This window comes from Entelurus aequoreus, linkage group LG12, assembly GCF_033978785.1.
Source record: "Entelurus aequoreus isolate RoL-2023_Sb linkage group LG12, RoL_Eaeq_v1.1, whole genome shotgun sequence".
Lineage (NCBI taxonomy): Eukaryota > Metazoa > Chordata > Actinopteri > Syngnathiformes > Syngnathidae > Entelurus > Entelurus aequoreus.
In genome coordinates this window covers 13,818,150-13,840,917 of record NC_084742.1, presented here as the reverse complement: position 1 = coordinate 13,840,917, position 22,768 = coordinate 13,818,150, and the positions used below count along the sequence as shown (strand labels likewise).

Here is a 22,768-nt window from a genome sequence, read left to right as displayed (position 1 = left end):
GAAAAGAAAAGAAACGGCAGATCAACTGGTCTAAAAAGGGGGTCTATTTAAAGGCTAGAGTATACAAATGAGTTTTAAGATGGGACTTAAATGCTTCTACTGAGGTAGCATCTCTAACTGTTACCGGGAGGGCATTCCATAGTACTGGAGCCCAAATAGAAAACGCTCTATAGCCCGCAGACTTTTTTTGGGCTCTAGGAATCACTAATAAGCCAGAGTTCTTTGAACGCAGATTTCTTGCCGGGACATATGGTACAATACAATCGGCAAGATAGGCTGGAGCTAGACCGTGTAATATTTTATACGTAAGTAGTAAAACCTTAAAGTCACATCTTAAGTGCACAGGAAGCCAGTGCAAGTGAGCCAGTATAGGCGTAATATGATCAAACTTTCTTGTTCTTGTCAAAAGTCTAGCAGTCGCATTTTGTACCAACTGTAATCTTTTAATGCTAGACATAGGGAGACCCGAAAATAATATGTTACAGTAATCGAGACGAGATGTAACGAACGCATGAATAATGATCTCAGCGTCGCTAGTGGACAAAATGGAACAAATTTTAGCGATATTACGGAGATGAAAGAAGGCCGTTTTAGTAACACAATTAGTGGGAGCCTTGGGCTTGTTTCTTTGCAATGAGATCCCCAGCAGGTTACCATCCACCTGCTGGGCACTGCAGATGGAAATCAGAATTTGGCCACAATCTGTCACATTTATATTTTATATGTTCATTAATGTGCATGGTGTCATGTCACAAAAGTTCTAACAAATATAACAAATGGCAACTTCCTATGAGGAGTTTTATTGTACATCTATAAACAAGCTTATTGGTGTGTCTAGTGGGACAGACGAAGGTCAAGTCGGAGAAAATGCAGTCGTTAATAAATGATTTAATGTTTCTCTGCGGCCCGGTAGCCAATGCGTCACGGACCGGTACCGGTCCCCGGACCAGTGGTACTCTTATAATGTTAAAAATCGAAGTTAAAAGGTTGTGAAAACAGTTTTTTATGCTGTAGCTTAAAAAATGTGTGGTAATAATTAATCATTTATACTTCATTTACCACGACCAAGGCAGGCATTAACAGCGGAAAACGAGGGTTTACTGTAAACGTAATCGCAGCACCCTAGACGCTTTACGTTTTAACCGTTTTAGATGTCGTGCCCCCTTTTAGCTGCGTGCCTATGATAAGTGTAAGCTCGTGGAGGCAAAGACAAATCCATTGTTGTAGGTGTCACAGATACCAAGAATCTGTGCCACATACGATTGCAAAATATGCCATTCGATTGAAAAACAGACGCTAGGAATAATTTTTTCTATTTTTTTTTTTTTTAACTAAAATATTGAATATTGTGCATTTAATAAATAAAGTAAATCAGATGACATTTGATAGAGGATTAAGCAAGTTATGATCTATTTTATAAACAAGTTAATCGCATTGTATTGCATTGAAGTGCATCAAGGTTGCCCTGGCCAAGATGGCCGCCACATAGCCACGTAACTTTATCCTGGCTGCAGCGCGCTGACGTATCTACTTATATATGGGACGGGCTGTAGTGTAGCGCCGTCTATCTGACGTTATTGATGACGAGGAAGTGATCGATCAACAATAGCTTTATTGCAAAACTGGCTACTATCTGTCGGCCATTACCACGCCAAAACAACAGCAACAAAAACTAACTCTTTTTTTTCCCCCTCTCAACCGTAATCTGTCCCTCGCGCCAACACACTCACTGTGTTGACTGAGGCGTTGAAGGCCACAGAAACAGTCAAACACTCCCAACACTACACATAACTTGACAGGTTAATCCAGTATTAAACTCACAGATTGCCAAAAGCTGATAATTTTAGGTAAAATAAGTTGTTTTAAAAAAAAAAAGTTTTTCTCTTAATCTATTGTTTCCAAGTAATTTGTTTCGCATTAAACCTACTAGTAGTCACACCTGTGAAAACAGTAGAGAAATTTGGTTAAATAAGTCTTATTTCGACACACACTTTGTTTAAAGAGAAACCCTTTTTGTGGATAATGTATTAGATCGTTTTGTCTGGTATTTGTATACTTTATGTATTTAATACTGACTCATACCTTGTTCAAAAGGAATCCTGTTTGGGGAAAAAGACGCATTGATAATCGATTCTGTAAATACTGCTTAAGGCCCCCAATTTAGCCTTTGCAACAAAATATACACACATAACTAAAAAAGGCTGTTTACAACATGTACACAGATGCCGAGATGGTGCTAACTTTCCAATGTATTTTACACAGTATATCCCACCACTTACGGCATTTCACGCGCACAAGCTTTAGGTGTTGTTAGCTAATAATAGCAATTTGGATATCTAGCCTTATAACTGAATGTATATTTTATCATAACAACAACATGACCGCAAATTGTTTGTTGCTTCTCTTGGACTGCTTTCGTATGTGTGCACATGCTCCCTGTGTGTCCGTGTTGACGACCGGATGAGTGACCCCCGTAAACACCAATCATTTTACTCGGGCCGCTAAAATGTTTTATTACATAAACTTTGTAATTGCGAAAAATATATACAATTGTCAAAAAATATGTTCTGTTAAACCACTAATAGTAACATAAGCTATCCGGTGGTGTTCTTGTTATATTTTTTTAATTTGAAAAATGTTACTGTGAGGAAGTTAAAAATAAACCTAACTTATAGTTGGGATCAGGAGTAACTTAAATATATATATAATGATTATATTTTGTGATAAAGTCAAATTTTAGGAAGTGGGGGACAGGCAACAATTAAGGTACATTAAAATTATTAAATATGTGATCAGTTTAATGTGCAGGAGACTTTGCTTCATAAAAAACATATTTAACAGTTAATTTTATCATGCATGTATACACTTTATTTCCTGGGGGGTGCAAACGGTACCGATTCGGTGGAATGACTGTTGAAGAGACATCTCAGTTTTGTGCTGTAGGTGACAAAACAAATATGTTGTGTTCAATTTTGTGTTGGCAATATCTTGCTGGATGATGAAAACATGAGATGCAGGCCACAAATGTTCCCGTGGATGCACTTTGGACACAATGTATGCATACATTTAAAACATGTTTTAGGAAGTCTAAAAGGCCAAAAAATAAATAGGAGCAGCCAGAAAAACAGTGATAAAATATGCAACAGTATCTAATCATGAAATAAATCAATGTAAGAGTCTGGTGCACAGTGATGTCACCAGGAATGGGTGTGTCCTGTAAAGCCTCTTATTTGCTTAATGGCTTTAGACTGCAAGGAATTTAGGGAATCCACACTGAAAATAGGCTTAATTTGGACTTTAAAAAAATACGTTTGAACCTCCTGCTAGTTTATTGCTATTTTTGAAATATTATCAAAATGTAGTGTGTATATGTTCAAGTGAAATATTTATTTGTATATATTTTTTTCATTTGTAAATAATGTGTGTTGATGCTGACTTTTTCTTCTTCTTCTTCTTCTTCTTCCCAGTGCTTGTTTTGCTCTTTGCACTGCAGCCCGCCTGAGCTCTGCCCCACATTCGCCGCTGCGTCAGAGCTGGGATAGACATGTAGCTGTGTGTGTGTGTGTGAATGTGTGTGTGCGTATGTGTGTGTGCGTGCATGCTATAGGGGGGGCTCTCCTGGAAAACATGGACTTCAAATCTGAGCTGCTCAAGTCCATCTGGTACGCCTTCACCTCGCTGGACGTGGAGAAGTGTGGAAAAGTGTCCAAATCCCAGCTGAAGGTAGGCAGAAAGTCTTTCAAGTGTGTGGTGGGAGAGCGGGAGCAGGAAATCAAGGACCAAAGGGCAGTGAAGTGGACTAGTTTTTGTTTACGCTCCTCTTACGGATTGCTACATAGATGTTTGACTACAAAATCTGCTTAAAGCCCTCGCCAGCTTTTTGGAAACACAAAATTGGACATTTTCGCAGTGAAATATTGTTTTCCTGCTTATCAGAGTGGGAGCGCATAAATGTCAAAAGAATCCAGGGAACTTGCCAAAAGCTGTCCTGACATGTTTTAGTCACTGCCTGCCCTTGTCTATGTGTGCGTGTGTTTGTGTGTGTGTGTGTGTGTGTGTGTGTGTGTGTGTGTGTGTGTGTAATGTTTTTATACATTTGTCATGGTCTACCACAAATATATTTGGAGGGCCATAAATAAATTTGACGGTCCGAGCTCATAAGCACATAATAATGGGACTGTGTTAATGTAGCTTGTTGTTACAACTCTGTACAGTATGGTCATAGTAGTCCTATACAGCATGCTCAAATATTTAGTACCGCTTTAAAAGGTAAAGGAAACATTTCATGTACATAAGATGTGTGATTGTAAATAATGTTAATGAAACTAATCCATAATAAAATCTGCTTCAAGAAAAAAAAAGTAACTTTTTAATTTAAAAAAAAAAAGCCTCTTACTCAAAATTTGGTTACTCATTGAAAAACAACCCAGAAATTGAGTTAAAATAATACTCTTATATTATATTATAAAAATAACTCCAAAATTTAACTCACCACTAATAACCCATATATTGGGTTATCAAAATAAGCCAGCATTTTTAGTGTGTAGGACTTGGGGGTGGGGGAGTTCAAGGATAGAGGAGTTCACATAGCTGGCCAACACACATGTGCATGTACATTTTATGTGAGTTTTTGGAGAAACAAAGTAAGCAAAAAAAACCCTGAAAAGTGCAACAATCAAAAATACAATGTCACATTTCTTCTGTTGTTTTTTGTGTGTGTTTTACTGTCACAAGTAATGGTGTACCGATACAACTTTTTCACTATTGATACTATGCCATTATAGGAACCTAAATATTGGTCAGTACGGATATTAATGCGTTATGATATCAGCACCAATCGTAGCAAATACTTTTACTATTTTGTTATGTGGTATGTTAGAAATGGTTTGTTGAAGTGCAATTAATCAAACAGATTAATGGTAAGTGTGAAAAACACGAACCTAATTATTATTAACCATGTGGAATGGATTTATGCTGTCTTTAAGTTGAAGTGGAGGGCTAATGTATTTTTGGCGTCATTAGTGGCCACAACTATTCATGAAGTTAAGCTCATGGATGCACTAAGTTGAATGATACAGACACATTTGTTACTGGATATTTTCTAATACGCTTCTGCCTTGGAGACTTTGTATGTGTAAGTAATATACAACTATAATTGCTTGATACTTGTTTATATTGACAAATGTGCTCTTTTAGACTGCAGTTATGTTCCATTAAGGGCCTTAATTGCAAATGTTTTAGCTTGTGTGCTATTGTGTGCTTAGCTGCTGTGTAGTTGCTACCTCAAAGTAGCCAATAGCCTACCATGCTTACCTTTTGTAAATGACCTTGTGGGCTTATTGGAGGACATTTAGATGTTAACTGGTTGTCCAGCTTTGCACAAGTAAACATCCTGCAGCACTGCTTGTATCAAAGCTCACATTTTACATGCAAGCCCATATTTCAAATTCTTTTTTCTCCTGATATCGGACCAATATCAGATTGAAACAACCCTTCACACAAGCCTGGACGGAGCTGCTTGTTAGCGCTTTCTGGGGGCGGGGGGTCTCACAGAGGGAGGTGCTGCTTGTTGAGAAGAGCGATACATGCATTCACGTTTAAGTCCTCGTGTCCTATAAGATCAGAAAAAGCTGCCCTATTTAAAAGCTTGTCGCTTTTAAAAAAGACAATCTACAAAGGTCTAATTACTCGTTATAGAGTGTTGCAAATTCGGCAACACCTACCCTATTGCTGCACCTTCTTATTCTCTGGCACACCAGGTGCGCATGACATGTGTTGAGAAGGAAAGTTACAACCTTATCGACTGTTCGAAATGGTCACAACCAGCTACAGTCATAAACAGTCCCACTTATAATGTTTTATGTGTGAGGGTAATACAAATAATATAATTATATTACATTCAATTTATATCGCGCCTTTCTAAGTACTCAATGACGCTTTACATGAACAAAGCCAATAATAATAATAATGATAATAATATTAATACCGGTACTTTGAAATCATATAGCGCTTTTCTAAGTACTCAAAGACGCTTAAGATCCTATGTGTCAAAGTCAAGAATGAATTATCTACATGGCCCCCGGATGATATTTGGTTAGTATTAGAAACGGCCCGCAGGCCACAGCCGCCTGCTGCTGTTTTCAAAGCACCACTACTCCATCAGTGTTGGCGCTAGGAATTTTTAAAAGGACCCCATCAAGTCATAAAAATAGGGTCCCACAGTAAATTTTTAGGGGTCCTACTTTTTTGTAACTGTTTTGAAAACAAATGATAAATATATGCATTGTCCTGTTATATCTCACATTCTATATTGTGTTTTGGAAAAAGGTTGTCATAAACGTTACTTAATTCATAAAAACAAAAAATACAAAATAAAACAGATTTTATGCATATACGTAAATTTATTCAGCTATAAACATTCATTCACTTTCTTCTTTCCTTCATGGATCTAAACTTTACCGATGCCTGTATTTTTTCTATATTTTTATTGTAATATTTTCAGGAGGTTTTTGTGCTATTTTTGGCCAAAGTAAGACAAAGAAAACAATCTGAAGTTGTCTTTATTCATTTTTTAATTTTTTTTTTTTATTAAACTTTTATTGACTTCCAGCATCAGACATTCCTATCCAATACATCATATTTACATACATCATACATCTGTTGTCTGCCTTAAATGTCAAAATATTTGTTAGTTTATATCCCAACGATGCCCCCCCCCCAGACAAGAAAGAAACAGCAAGAAAAACAAAATAATAATAATATTTACAGATAAATCAATTAAATACATAAAAAAAAATAATAATAATAATAGTAAATTGATAATAATAATAATTAATTATTATTTACTATCTGTTTGTATTCTTTTATTTTATTTCTGATTATTTTTTAGTTTTAGTGCCATGATTTCAATAGTCCGCCCCCGCGTGTGCACAGATTTTCCTCCATGCGGCCCCTGAGCTAAAATGAGTTTGACACCCCTGCTTTAGATGAACAAAGCAGAAGAAAACAACAGCAGACATCCATCCATGTTGCGCCAAATCTATTTGTGGTGGTCACAATGTATTCATGGCTGGCCGCCACAAGTAAATGAATGAGTGGAATCACTGCAGATTTGATCAAAGTGGACACCCACATTTTTCAGGATGTCTGTATGCAGCTTTGACACCCTTAGATGATCTTTGACTAGCACTTTTGCAGTACCACCTTAACAGCAGAGGATCTTTGACTTGCAGTTGTGTTGTATATCTATGCAAACTGCAGTGCACTCCTGTTATATAGAGGATCTTTGACGAGCATTTTTACAGCATAGGTCCTTAGAAAATAAATCTTTGACGACCGTAGAGCTTCTTCTTTTGTTTTTTATTTCATCTTATGTACATTCTCATCTAATATTTACCACTTGTTTTTGTTCAGGTTTTGTCTCACAACTTGTACACGGTGCTGAATATCCCCCATGACCCCGTGGCCCTGGAAGAGCACTTCCAGGACGACGATGACGGCCCCGTGTCCAATCATGGCTACATGCCCTACCTCAATAAATACATCCTGGATAAGGTATTCAAGTAGAATTTACTTTCAGGGACCCTCGTAGGTCAATTAGTAGACACAGTGCCCCCCAAAAAGCAGCAAGATGAAGTCACAACTAAACAATACACCCCTGTATTGGCAGGGGTGATACTGAAATTAGCCTGTGGTAATAATTATTGGACTGCTTCACAATGAGGCGTTTAAGGTACTTTGTTGAACAGGTGTTGCCCACTACTCATAAAAAGGTATGTAAGTATGTGTTGGACACTTTGATAAAAAATTTTCAGTATAGATGCTAAAAGCAATCTAATGTAGGTCAATATATGCTAAGCTATCTGAAAAAAAACATGCACCTCTTAGCTTTGTGTTATAGGTGGTTAAGCAATTTAATGTGTTATCTATAATTAGGGATGGGTGCCTTTTTACATTTGAAACCAATTGTTGTGATATTATTTTGTGTGTGTTCATGTTTTAATAAATGTTAATTGTTTAATGATAAAATGTAACTTATTTAATTAACATTTGACAGTGAGCTTATAATGATAGCTTTTATATGTATAATATATATATATATATATATATATATATATATATATATATATATATATATATATATATATATATATATATATATATATATATATATATATATATATATATATATATATATATATATATATCCTACCTAGGCATTCAGTGATGTCCGACTTCAAAGATTACCTCTCAAAATACCATAATTGATGTCACCACATGACATGTATGAAATACTATACAGGAACACACTTACGCCCTACGGGACATTGAATCACATCAACAGTATACAAAACGGGTTATTTTCTGGCGCATTTAAAAATCTATTAAAACGCATCAGCAATTAAAACATATCTTATGTGGTACTGTCAAAATTAAAATTGCAAAAAACATACTAAAAGTGGAAAAATAAAATATTTGAACTCACAATTAGTAGGACCTATTCGACGCCGTATAAGCCAGTGGTACCCCTCGTTGTCGACGAGCATTTCATAGCCAGAACAGCTGAGCTAGCTTCCGGGGTTGGCTGACATCATCTCACAAGATGTAGTTTATCTTTAAATATCCTTCTTGAAAATGGCCTTGCAAATATATATCTGTCACCTAATCAACGTTTTGTTCTCCTTCTCTACTATCCCGGTCTGGCTGTGGCGCAACACTTCCTGCTTCCTGCTAAATTGAAACTTGTGAATGGATACTCACTTTGGAATGACAAGTGAGTGTCCAATCACAGTCTCGTTAACATCAGGCTACTTATATAGGCTACTGTCAACAACTTGCAATCCAATTGGCTATCGCAACTGTCTCTCAACTGTATGTGTTCTCAAATTCATCCGCTAACGGTCCCGATGAGTATCCAATCACAGGACGCGTAAACGTCACGTTCAACCTTAGACCAGCTAGAAGGTCTTACTGACAACAACTGGTGATCTGATTGGCTATCGCACCTGTCTATCACTGTATATCCCCAATCGCTTACAGTGCACGGACGCCGGTATTGTTGATTCTCAAGGCCTCTGGCAGATTTGGTACAGCATGGCAACATAAGCTAGCTAAATTCTGATTGGATACACACTAAAACTAAAAACAACAGCACTGGAACGAGCATAATGTGACATGAAGATAATATGAATAATTTTACATATTTAGGGAAAGTAAATAAAAAAATAATTCAATCTTTTATTATGATCATGATTTCTGGTTATGTTAGGCCAGCAGAGAAGGCCTTGCTGATATATATCAGTATATATATGAAGGACATACACTACCGTTCAAAAGTTTGGGGTCACATTGAAATGTCCTTATTTTTTAAGGACAAGCACTGTACTTTTCAATGAAGATAACTTTAGACTAGTCTTAACTTTAAAGAAATACACTCTATATATTGCTAATGTGGTAAATGACTATTCTAGCTGCAAATGTCTGGTTTTTGGTGCAATATCTACATAGGTGTATAGAGGCCCATTTCCAGAAACTATCACTCCAGTGTTCTAATGGTACAATGTGTTTGCTCATTGGCTCAGAAGGCTAATTGATGATTAGACAACCCTTGTGCAATCATGTTCACACATCTGAAAACAGTTTAGCTCGTTACAGAAGCTACAAAACTGACCTTCCTTTGAGCAGATTGAGTTTCTGGAGCATCACATTTGTGGGGTCAATTAAACGCTCAAAATGGCCAGAAAAAGAGAACTTTCATCTGAAACTCGACAGTCTATTCTTGTTCTTAGGAATGAAGGCTATTCCACAAAATTGTTTGGGTGACCCCAAACTTTTGAACGGTAGTGTATGTATACTGAGCCAGAGCATTACTGTGCTTTGGAGCGCTTTCTATCAAGCATGCTTGCTTTGTTGGCATGGACATTTGCAACTTTACCTAGAGGCAGTCCAGCTGAGTCCGCTCTGAGTTTGCTTGTTTTTCTGCCAAGTGTTTGAGCCGGAGTCTGTAACTGTACGTGACGTCATGTGCAACAAAGGTATCAAAATATGGCATTGTTTGATTTTGCGTGAATCGTTATTCAATCGGTACCGATACAAGTACAGAATTCAATACCCATCCCTGTCTACAAAATATGTTATTCATCATAAATGTATTTTATTTTTATGCTATGCCACGGGCAAATAAAGAATGAGCTGTGTGTTTGCTACCTGCGCCACACGTTGGACACCCCTACACATAATGATTGTGTGTGTTGCAGGTGAAAGAGGGGATGTTCGACAAGGAGAAGTTTGACGACCTGTGCTGGATGATGACCAGGAAGAAGAACTACAAGGGTCCACCAGATGGGGCGCTGCTCTCGGAGAGGAACCGCTTCAAGCTCTTCTGCTTATTTAACCTCCTGTCAGACGACCGCTACCCGCTGGTGATGATCCCAGACGAGGTAAGTAAGTAGACGAGTAAGAAATAGGATTGAAAATGATTGTTGGTCACCATCTCCAAGCATGAAGGACATCTTTTATAAACACCAGTGAGTTAATGAGGCTCTTCCTTCCTGCAATTTCCCACTTCCTGTCAACCAAAGACAAATATAAACTACAAGAGGTCTACATTCACAAACATAATAATGCTTATTGTTGTGTTCTATGCTAAAGGTGGAGTATCTGCTCAAGAAAATAAGCACAGCCATGAGCCAGGAGTGGGACGGGAAGCCGCTTGAGGACCTCACGTCCCAGAACCCGGCCGTGCACGAGGAGGGCTTGTCCGTGTGGAACTTCCTGGAGCACATGGACGCCGGCCGGCTGCTTCGGGTCACCAGCGCCGAGGCCTTCAGTCTGGCCTTAAATGAGGTCTTCCTGGAGATGTACCACAACGTCCTGAAGAGGGTGGGCGAAATGTCAAGCCACCTCGGACCTTGGAGACAAAAATGGTAAACTAATCTTGTCGTTCAACCGGGCAGGGCTACATGTGGAAAAAGGGACACGTGCGGCGCAACTGGACGGAGCGCTGGTTTGTGCTAAAGCCGTCGTCCATGGCGTACTACGTCAGCGAGGACCTGAAGGACAAGAAGGGCGAGATCAAGCTGGACAAGACCTGCGTCATTGAGGTCAGTCCAGTCTTTATCGCGCCAAGACACATTTGACATTACTAAGAAGCAGGCCATGACTTACTGTGTTGTATGCATGGCAACAGGTGAATACGCAGGTTTATTACGTACCTTCTGCCATCTAGTGGAAGAGTATTAAATTGCTCCGCCTGTCACTGACATAGGTAGGTATTTCTTGCAAATAAAGTGAATTATTTTCCCATGGCACACCTGATGATGGCTCACAACAGTATTTCCCACATATCGACAATTTGTGGTGGTATTGGCATGGCCAGGGGTGTCAAAATGACATCATCGTATAATTTGCATAATTGGCAGTGGCGTATGTATTAAAAAAAAATGTATTACTATATTAGAAAACCGGCAAGACTTTTTTTTTTTACACATATTATTCCGGAATTTGCTTCGGCAGAAAGGTAAAGAATCCTTTAAATTAAAGATGAACTTCCAATTTGAGATTGTTTGATAGTCCCCACAATAAAGGAACTGTAAAACTAAGCACACAAAGAAAGTACATTTATATTCACATTTAGGAATCATGGTAAACCAACGATACCGTTTGGTATGAACTGAAAAAAAAGCAATGCAACCATACAGGATAAAGGATGTTTCTTATGCTTCTAGCTTAATGCTAACATACAATGGACAACCCCATTGACAGGCTAATAACAATTAGCATTGTGATGGTTTTACACTTTAACAAATGCGATTAAGATGGAACGAAAGTGGCATAAAACAGCAAATGCATTTTTACCATCAAGCATATAGTCACCAAACTCTGTTGAAACAAATACTGAGAGCTAACTTAGTCCTACTAGGCCAGTATGCTGTCTGTTTTTTTAAATCTAATTTCAAAACAAATATCTTAGTCAATGTTTTGTGAAACATGACTGGCTGAAGATGACAGCACATATATATTACATGGAAGATCAAGCGTTACCTTCTTTTTTCGCAAAATCAGAAACAACTAGAGGGGTTCCAATTTGTTTTACTTGTGGTGGCCCTAAATTTACCTTTTGCAGCCCGCAACACGTATATTTATATTTATCGGACACACTGCACACTATCCTCATGTCCCGTCCAGCGAATTCCTTCCATGTATCCGTCGGATGGTGCTAAATACAAGCTACAGTATAGTGTACCTTAGTTGCTCATCTTTTTATCCTCCTCCTCTTGGAATTCCAGCCAATTCCAGACCGAGAGGGAAAACGTTGTTTGTTTTGTGTGAAAACCCACAACAAAACCTACGAGATGAGCGCCTCAGACCAGAGACAGAAGGTGGAGTGGATCCAAGGTGCGTAGACGTTCACAACATTTTCCCTCATTATAGTGGAAGCCGCTTATGTTGACCAACTTGTCAAGTCGTGCTCTAGCCTGTTGTTACTTCTATGAAAAAGTGGTCCGCTTAAGTCAACATACATGATGATAGCTTTGTGAAAACTGTTCCCTATATTGTGTTTTATATTTTTATTTCTTTTAACCATTTTCAGAAGTCCATTTAGTGTATATGTGCATATATTTTATGTTATACGCTAAAGCAGTGGTTCTCAAACTTGAAGTACCAACTTTCAAAAACTGGGCTCACCAAGTACCACCATAATCAACATTAAAATAAATGTATTTTCATTTATTTATTTATTAGGACAATGTCAAATTACATTATGCATAAAAGCAGAGATGCTTGTCCTAGACTGTACCTTAGTAGCTAATCTGTAGTCCGGAGGGAGAGGGACAAAGTGCATGATGAATACAGTGCAAGTTAAAACACTATTCAAATTCATCATCTAAATATCACACATACATACATACATACATACTAAAAAACCTCAAAACCAGTTGTGTAAATCCTAAATAAAAACAGAATACAATGATTCGCAAATCCTTTTCAACTTATATTCAATTGAATAGACTGCAAAGACTAGAAATTTAATATTCGAACTGAGAAACATTTTTTTTTTTTGCAAAGCATTAACTTAGAATTTAATGGCAGCAACATATTGCAAAAGAGTTGGCACAGGAGCATTTTTACCACTGGGTTACATGGCCTTTCCTTTTAACAACACTCAGTAAACGTTTGGGAACTGAGGAGACCAATTTTTGAAGCTTTTTAGGTGGAATTCTTCCCATTCTTGCTTGATGTACAGCTTAAGTTATTCAACAGTCCGGGGTCTCCTGTGTCATATTTTACGCTTCATAATGCGCCACACATTTTCAATGGGACACAGGTCTGGACTAAAGGCAGGTCAGTCTAGTACCCGCACTCTTTTACTACAAAGCCACGCTGTTGTAACACATGCAGAATGTGGCTTGGCATTCCATCCAGCCATTTACTACCGCTTGTCCCTCGGGGTCGCGGCATTGTCTTGCTGAAATTATCAGGGGTGTCCATGAAAAAGACGTTGCTTGTATGGCAACATATGTTGCTTCAAAACCTGTATGTACCTTTCAGAATTAATGGTGCCTTCACAGATGTGTAAGTTACCCATTCCTTGGGCACTAATACACCCCCATACCATCACAGATGCTGGCTTTTGAACTTTGCGTCTATAACAATCTGGATGGTTATTTTCCTCTTTAATCCGGAGGACACTACATCCACAGTTTCCAAAAACAATTGGAAATGTGGACTCGTCAGACCACAGAACATGCATTGTGTTTGTGTCGAGTGAGCAAGTGGTTTGAGTTAATCACCCTCCAAAGGGCACGGTCGTCCCTCGTTTATCGCTGGGAGTTAAAGCAAAAAAAAATCTGTTTACGACCTTTTATATTACGTTTCGTAGAGTCCTCCTGACATGAAATAACCCTAGAGTCACCTTATGAAAATACTGCAACTTGTTCAATGATGATTGAATCTGCTGTGCGGTACAGTGCCTTACATTTTTTAATTTAAGTTCATTCAGCCATTTGTATGCTTGAAAATGCTTAATTTAGGCCAAAGTTATGTAAAAATCTGCTTGTATATGCATATTTTTGACTAATAAAATGCTATATTCAAACATAAATCACAGAGGAACTGCGATATCATTTTTTGATAAATAATCTTGAGAAAGTGAAGCCTCAAATTTTGCAGCTTGAAGTGGCAAGGGGCGACTGTATTGGGGGTGTTGGTATCCTGCCTGTAGAGGGCGCCAAAGGTAACCTGACTCTCGCCAGATCCTTGTAGTTTGCTGAGCTCTACAAGGTTCTGGCGAGAGTCAGGTTACGCCAAAAGAGCTCTGAGCATAAATAAAAATCAATCTTTATTTTCCACCTCATCCTTAGGACGCCCCCTTGAGAAAGCCGCTAATGATCCCACAGTTAAAACTGCCACTGGCTACAACATAACCGCAGTATAATTGCATAGCATTATAACGTGAACACAATTACTTCCTGTTCAGTGCAAAACAAGCTTCAAAATAACAGCATGGCAGTATTTGTTTATTATTTAGTCTAGGGGTGTCCAAACTTTTTCTAGTAAAAATGAAATCATGCGAGGGCCCATTTTGATATTTTTCATTTTCAAAACCAATACAATATATATTATAACTAGAGATGTCCTATAATATCGGACTGCCGATATTATCGGCCGATAAATGCTTTAATATCGGAAATTATCGGTATCGGTTTCAAAAAGTAAAATGTATGACTTTTTAAAACGCAGCTGTACGGAGTGGTACACGGACGTAGGGAGAAGTACAGAGCGCCAATAAACCTTAAAGGCCTACTGAAATGAAATTTTTTTATTTAAACGGGGATAGCAGATCTATTCTATGTGTCATACTTGATCATTTCGCGATATTGCCATATTTTTGCTGAAAGGATTTAGTATAGAACAACGACGATAAAGATCGCAACTTTTGGTATCTGATAAAAAAAAGGCTTGCCCCTACCGGAAGTAGCGTGACGTAGTCAATAGAACATATACGCAAAGTTCCCTATTGTTTACAATGATGGCCGCATGAAGTGAGAGAGATTCGGACCGAGAAAGCGACGATTTCCCCATTAATTTGAGCGAGGATGAAATATTTTTAAATGAGGAAAGTGCAAGTGAAAGACTAGTGGGGAGTGGAAGATGCTGTGAGAGCCGGGGGTGACCTGATATTCAGCTGTAAATGAATACAACAGTAAATAAACACAAGACATATATATACTCTATTAGCCACAACACAACCAGGCTTATATTTAATATGCCACAAATTAATCCCGCATAAAAACACCTAGGTGTTTGTTATGCTAGCTCCTAGCTACTAGCTCAAGCTAGTTATAGCTCGAGCGGGTAATATGGACGGGATCCTGTATATATAACCCGCCAATACAATTCAAACACCTGCATAACACACACACTCACTCAGCCCAAACAAACGTTCACCTAACCCAAGGTTCATAAAGCTTATATATTTAATCAAAGTTACGTACATGACACGCACGTACTAGCAAACAATCAAATGTTTGGAAGCGCGCGGGTGGGACCTGATATTCAGCTGGGAATGACTACAACAGTAAATAAACACAAGACATATATATACTCTATTAGCCACAACACAACCAGGCTTATATTTAATATGCCACAAATTAATCCCGCATAAAAACACCTAGGTGTTTGTTATGCTAGCTCCTAGCTCCTAGCTACTAGCTCGAGCTAGTTATAGCTCGAGCGGGTAATATGGACGGGATCCCGTATATATAACCCGCCAATACAATTCAAACACCTGCATAACACACACACTCACTCAGCCCAAACAACCGTTCACCTAACCCAAGGTTCATAAAGCTTATATATTTAATCAAAGTTACGTACATGACACGCACGTACGGGCAAGCAATCAAATGTTTGGAAGCGCGCGGGTGGGACCTGATATTCAGCTGGGAATGACTACAACAATAAATAAACACAAGACATATATATACTCTATTAGCCACAACACAACCAGGCTTATATTTAATATGCCACAAATTAATCCTAATGCTAGCTCCTAGCTCCTAGCTACTAGCTCGAGCTAGTTATAGCAAGCGATCAAATGTTTGGAAGCGCAGCTGTGTACTCACGTTATCGCAACTGTGTATCCAAATCAAAGTCCTCCTGGTAAGAGTCTCTGTTGTCCGAGTTCTTCCATCTTGACTGCATCTTTCGGGAATGTAAACAAAGAAGCGCCGGCTGTGTACGTGTTGTTGCTGACTTCCCTCGCAAAATAGACACTTCGCACCGACAACTTTCTTCTTTGCTTGCTCAGCTTCTTTCTCCATAATGCAATGAACAAATTGCAACAGATTCACCAACACAGATGTCCAGAATACTGTGGAATAATGAGATGAAAACAGAGCTATTTCGTATTGACTTCAATGGTGTCCGAATACTTCCGTTTCAATGATTGACGTCACGCGCATACGTCAACCCTCAGAGGCGTTTCGAACCGGAAGTTTAGCGGGAAATTTAAAATTGCACTTTATAAGTTAAACCGGCTGTATTGGCATGTGTTGCAATGTTAAGATTTCATCATTGATATATAAACTATCAGACTGCGTGGTCGGTAGTAGTGGCTTTCAGTAGGCCTTTAAAGGCACTGCCTTTGCGTGCCGGTCCAATCACGTAATATCTACGGCTTTTCACACACACACAGGTGGATGCAAGGCATACTTGGTCAACAGCCATACAGATCACACTTAGGGTAGCCGTATAAACAACTTTAACACTGTTACAAATATGCGCCACACTGTGAACCCACACCAAGCAAGAATGACAAACACATTTCAGGAGAACATCCGCACCATAACACAACATAAACACAACAGAACAAATACCCAGAACCCCTTGCAGCACTAACTCTTCCGGGACGCTACAATATACACCCCCTGCTACCCCCTCTTAACGAGCAGGCAAACACTACTGCCCCCCTTAGCCCAACCTTGAATCACAGCTAAGAACCATACCATACTGCCATAGGTGTAAACATTAGGGATGTCAAACGATTAAAATATTTGATCGCGATTAATCGCATTTTATCCATAGTTAACTCATAATTAATCGCATTAAATCGCAAATAGAATTTATTTTATACTTTAAAAAGTGTACCTTATTAAAATGTACACCCAATGCAGTCCTTTAGTGCCATTTTCACATGCGCACACACACGCACACACACAGTGTGTGTGTGACAATCATTGGTACTTTAACTTTAACTTTAACAGGCATGCACGCACACAAACAAACATACATACATACATATATATACAGTATATACAGTACAGGCCAAAAGTTTGGACACACCTTCTCATTCAATGCGTTTTCTTTATTTGCCTGGCTATTTACATTGTAGATTGTCACATCAAAACTATGAATGAACACATGTGTAGTTATGTACTTAATAAAAAAAGGTGAAATAACTAAAAACATGTTTTATATTCTAGTTTCTTCAAAATAGCCACCCTTTGCTCTGATGACTGCTTTGCACACTCTTGGCATTCTCTCGATGAGCTTCAAGAGCTTGTCACCAGAAACGGTTTTCACTTCACAGGTGTGCTTGAAGCTAATCGAGAGAATGCCAAGAGTGTGCAAAGCAGTAATCAGAGCAAAGGGTGGCTATTTTGAAGAAACTAGAATATAAAACATGTTTTCAGTTATTTCACCTTTTTTTGTTAAGTACATAACTCCACATGTGTTTATTCATAGTTTGGATGCCTTCAGTGACAATCTACAATGTAAATAGTCATGAAAATAAAGAAAATTATGTGAAAGGTGTGTCCAAACGTTTGGCCTGTACTGTATACAGTATAGACATACAGTATATATACTGTATATGTATGTATTGCATTATATATATCGCATTATATAATATATGAAATGTAATATATGTAATATATATAATATATATTGCATTATATGAATTTTTTTTATATATACATTTTTTTTATGCTGTTTTTTTTTCATAATTGTACAAAGTGAGCCCACTAAAGATGTCTGTTTTTAATGATATTTTAATGACGTTTTCCACCATTACTGCCTAACTCTACATCTGTCTCGGCACCTGTTTCTCTGTCAGTCTGGTCTCTGACGCGCTGATGTGTCATTTGCATGATGCCAAATGGACCCGGGGATGCGATAACCAGAAAAGGTTGTGTAGAAAAGGACAATCAATCTACCGGCGCAGTTGTGTTTTGCTTCATTGTGGGGACAGAAAAGCAAGCCCAAATAAGCAACCTCAGGTTAAAAAACAAGCCCCAAAAAATCCACAACTTGCGACTCCTGACCTTTGTAAGTGACTTTAGAAAAGCAGCAAGGAACTCTGGTGATAACTCACCTTACAGCGACAGTAGATGGAAAAAACGTTGGTCTTGTGGAGAGAGCGACTTGCCAGGGCTTCCAAGCTAAACTTTCATTCATTCAATATCCATTTTTCGTTGTTTATTTCTGCTCTCTATTTGTTCTTGTGACTCAGCATGACTCAAGTTGGAAGGCCGCTGCTTTTTCAGCGCTATAGCATGGACTTAGTTATTGTCACACAGGTCGCATGTTAACTACATGACAAACATATACCGTATTTTTCGGACTATAAGTCGCAGTTTTTTTCATAGTTTGGCCGGGGGTGTAACTTATACTCAGGAGTGACTTATGTGAGAATTTATTAACACATTACCGTAAAATATTAAATAATATTATTTAGCTCATTCACATAAGAGACTAGACGTCTAAGATTTCATGGGATTTAGCGATTAGGAGTGACAGATTGTTTGGTATACGTATAGCATGTTCTATATGTTATAGTTATTTGAATGACTCTTACCATAATATGTTACGTTAACATACCAGGCACGTTCTCAGTTGGTTATTTATGCGTCATATAACGTACACTTATTCAGCCTGTTGTTCACTATTCTTTATTTATTTTAAATTGCATTTCAAATGTCTATTCTTGGTGTTGGGTTTTATCAAATAAATTTCCCCAAAAAATGCGACTTATACTCCAGTGCGACTTATATATGTTTTTTTCCTTCTTTATTATGCATTTTCGGCTGGTGCGACTTATACCCTGAAAAATACGGTAGTGCTGTTAAAAGAAACGTTTAACTCGTTATTATTTAACAGCCCTTGTAAAAATTATTTATCGCCCATTCTCCTTATTACCCACTGTATTAAGTCATTTTGCACCTTTTGTTGAAAATGTGTTGTGTCCAGCTATCCAGACAGCCCTGCGCCTCCAAAGCGAGGCCAAATCGTCGCTCCACTGGGAGCTTAAGGCCAAGAGGCGGGTCCAGCGGGAGCACAGCCAACGGGAGCGCAGCCACAGCGCCCGCAGCAGCTGCAGCAGCCAATCGGAGGACTCCAACACGCAGGAAATGGAGAGGGTGGAACGGGATAAGGACCGTCAGGATCTGGAGATAGAGAGCATCATACAGGTGGGTTGGGGACTCTTGATTAGGAACCCCCTGACGCAATGACTGTGAAGGTTAAGAGTAGCGCTTTGTCCCCGCAGCACGCACGCGAACTGGAGACCCGGCGGAGGGAGGCGGACGAGAGGGAGAGGAGGAAGCAGAGGGAGGTGCAGATGGAGCTGGAGAGACAACTCAAAGAGGCCCAAATGGTGACACAGCAGCTTCAACCTTCCACGGATTTCCGGGCTTTGGTGGAAAAAAAACGTTCGCTGTCTGTGTTCCAGATGAGAGAGAGCATGAGAGCGGAGATGCAGGAGCGAGCTAAGGAGGCCGAGCAGCAGCGACAAAGAATCCAAGAGCTCGAATTGACCCAGAGGAAACTGGAGGCTGCGCTCAACATGGAGATCCAGGCGCGAATGGAGGAGGAGAGGGCCCGGCAAGAGCTGGAGAGGTCACACACATCCACAGCCATGGCCGTAACTACCGTTGAGGACACCGAGGTCATGGCCTGTGTATTTTTTCTAAGTGACAAAAAGAAGATGATATAAGCACATCGTGCGCGCTGTACAACATCGTGCGGTAGATCACCCTCACCCAGTACACGATCTTTGGTCTTGCACAGCCCGTTACAACTCCAACAACGTAACGCAGTGAAGTCCACTTTTACTTCAAAATCATCTGATCAGAAATTAAACATAACATTAACACTGAATCATACTGATGTAACTAATGTTGGTTTCACCTGAATGAAATTGGTGTCAAATGCAGTCATTACAACAAAGTTGTCGTGTCTGTCAGGTGCTGCCCCGCCTTAAACGCACAACACGCGCTCTGTGTAGGGCTTTGCGATGAGTTAGGGTTGCATGAAGAAGCACATTAAAATGTTAATTATTGAATTAATTTTAACACCAAACTTACCTGACCACATCATGCTCCTCACTGATTAGAATATGAACACATTTTTTTTTTTACATCCAGTGGCAGCTGTCAATAGTACTTGCTTTACAAAGCAGAAGCTCTTGGGATCAAAACTCGGCCGTAGCAAGGATTTTGATAGGGTTTTTAAATGTATGTTTTAATGATGTTAAAATTGTGTAATAAATACAGTACAGGCCAAAAGTTTGGACACACCTTCTCATTTCAATGTGTTTTCTTTATTTTCAAGATTATTTACCTTGCAGATTGTCACTGAAGGCATCAAAACTATGACACCTGTGAAGTGAAAACCATTTCAGGTGACTACCTCTTGAAGCTCGTCGGGAGAATGCGAAGAGCGTGCGAAAAAGTAATCAGAGTAAAGGGTGGCTATTTTTTAGAAACTAGAATATAAAACATGTTTTCAGTTTTTTCACCTTTTTTTGTAAAGTACATAACTCCACATGTGTTCATTCATAGTTTTGATGCCTTCAGTGACAATCTACAATGTAAATAGTCATGAAAATAAAGAAAACTCATTGAATGAGAAGGTGTGTCCAAACTTTTGGCCTGTTCTGTATATTATATATACATAATAAAGGCATTCATTGAGGTAGAACTATCACGTTTTTTTATCCAACATCTTTGACAATCAGCATGATTTTGTAAGAGTCCACTTTTTTTTTATTAATATGCTGCTGGGATACTCATGATTTCAGCCTTTCAAAGCTTCTCTCAGACCACCATTTTTTGACCTCGGTGTTTGGCAAATCCTAGTTACGGCCCCGTGCACAGCCACCTTTTTTAGATACTGTGAGCAAATTGAGTTTTATCATGTGCAAAAATATTTGAAATGTGGTCTCGCTCTCCAGGCTGCTCCAAGCTGAGGAGGAAAAGAAGCAGCAGTTCCAGCTCCTCCAAGAGCAGCAGAGGGTCTTGCACAGATTCAGCCCCGTGGAGGACGGGGTCCCCGATGACGATTTGGACCACCACGCCCCCTCCGCCCTGCACTCGGCCTCCCAAGAGCTCCAGGATCTGCGGGCGTCCCGTCAGAGGAGCCACCAGCACTTGGAGGTGAGAACTCCTTGGCTTGACCACATTTTGGCTTTCTTTAAATTTGTATTTCTCGATCGCCGCAGGAAGTCCAGGAAAAGCTGAGGAACGCCAGCCAACATGTTCGTCACTGGAATGTCCAACTGAATCGCCTGATGAAGCCCATCACCCCTGGAGGTAATGTGTACAAACACACACACACACACACACACACACACACACACACACACACACCTCTTCGCCATTAAAGTGCCATGACATACATTTTATTTATGGTTTTTTTTTTTAGAACGTTTAGAAAATCGGCTCTCCTCGAAACACACGTGTCCCAAAAAGGAAGGCGCTCTGGCCAGCAATGAGTTCATCTCCAAGTTCAAGATCAGAGCCGGCCCAATTCGCCAGACACCCGAGTACGACGAGACGCTGGAGGAGCAAATAGAGGCGGCCAACCTGTCAAATGATTCAGACGACACGCCCGAAGAATCCAATGGATCGATATGATTTCCAATTGTCAGATATTTACTGAAATAAACATTGTGTGGTATTTAGAGTGACATACAGTATGTGACATCACCATTACAATGAACACATTTGACACATTTGATCTATTACTTTTTTTTCATAATAAAATGTACGGTTAATTATTAGGGCTTCTTGTTTTTTTTATGTTTTCATTTGCAAAACCCACTTGAATCATCAACTTTATCCCCAAATTTCACTCAGTGATGACATTTACACATTGACTTTGTTGTATGAATGAATATGAATATATCAGCAGGACAAAAATATGAGCGCTTTTTGCTATGCTTTTCACTTATGAACTGTAATATTTAAATACAATTAATATTTGGGACTGTAATAAAAATAGATAATAATAATTAGATACGTCATGCCCTTTTAGCAGCAAACTTATGCCAATAGGACCAAAGAGCCAACGTAATATTAAGCTAAAGTTAAAGTACCACTGATAGTCACACACATGCTAGGTGTGGTGAAATTACCCTCTGCATTTGACCCATCCCCTTGTTCCGCCCCCTGGGAGGTGAGGGGAACAGTGAGCAGCAGCGGTGGACGCGCTCGGGAATCATTTTGGTGATTTAACCCCCAATTCCAACCCTTGATGCTGAGTGCCAAGCAGGGAGGTAATGTGTCCCATTTTTATAGTCTTTTTCCATAGATACATTGTGCTGCACACAGTTGCAAAATATGCCCTATAGTTAACACACTGGCAATAAACTTTCATAGGTAACTTTTTTTTTTTACAAAAAAATATCAAATGTAGCATATTAATAGCGCATGTTTTTAGGTTAACAAAGTAAGTTGCATCAAAATCAATTGAGAAATAGGCAAGT

At 39.1% G+C, this 22,768-nt stretch overlaps 1 protein-coding gene across 1 annotated transcript; it reads left to right on the top strand.

The window, feature by feature from the left end:
* The first annotated feature begins 3,249 nt into the window (after positions 1 to 3,249).
* Positions 3,250 to 22,063, top strand: def6c (DEF6 guanine nucleotide exchange factor c). The gene is made up of 12 exons (XM_062064819.1): positions 3,250 to 3,723; positions 7,414 to 7,554; positions 10,257 to 10,439; positions 10,651 to 10,881; positions 10,956 to 11,102; positions 12,288 to 12,396; positions 19,252 to 19,472; positions 19,550 to 19,657; positions 19,733 to 19,899; positions 21,236 to 21,437; positions 21,503 to 21,593; positions 21,706 to 22,063. The coding sequence occupies exons 1-12, from the start codon at positions 3,583 to 3,585 to the stop codon at positions 21,915 to 21,917; spliced, it is 1,953 nt and encodes a 650-aa protein (XP_061920803.1). The 5' UTR covers positions 3,250 to 3,582; the 3' UTR covers positions 21,918 to 22,063.
* Positions 22,064 to 22,768: the final 705 nt, after the last annotated feature.

What these genes read in the sequence shown, in the direction of transcription:
- def6c (XM_062064819.1), top strand. Translation starts at nt 3,583, where the DNA reads ATGTGTGTGTGCGTGCATGCTATAGGGGGGGCTCTCCTGGAAAACATG. An exon ending in ACCACAACGTCCTGAAGAGG is followed by an intron (nt 10,882 to 10,955) that starts GTGGGCGAAATG and finishes TCAACCGGGCAG; the next exon opens with GGCTACATGTGGAAAAAGGG. An exon ending in AACTCAAAGAGGCCCAAATG is followed by an intron (nt 19,658 to 19,732) that starts GTGACACAGCAG and finishes TCTGTGTTCCAG; the next exon opens with ATGAGAGAGAGCATGAGAGC.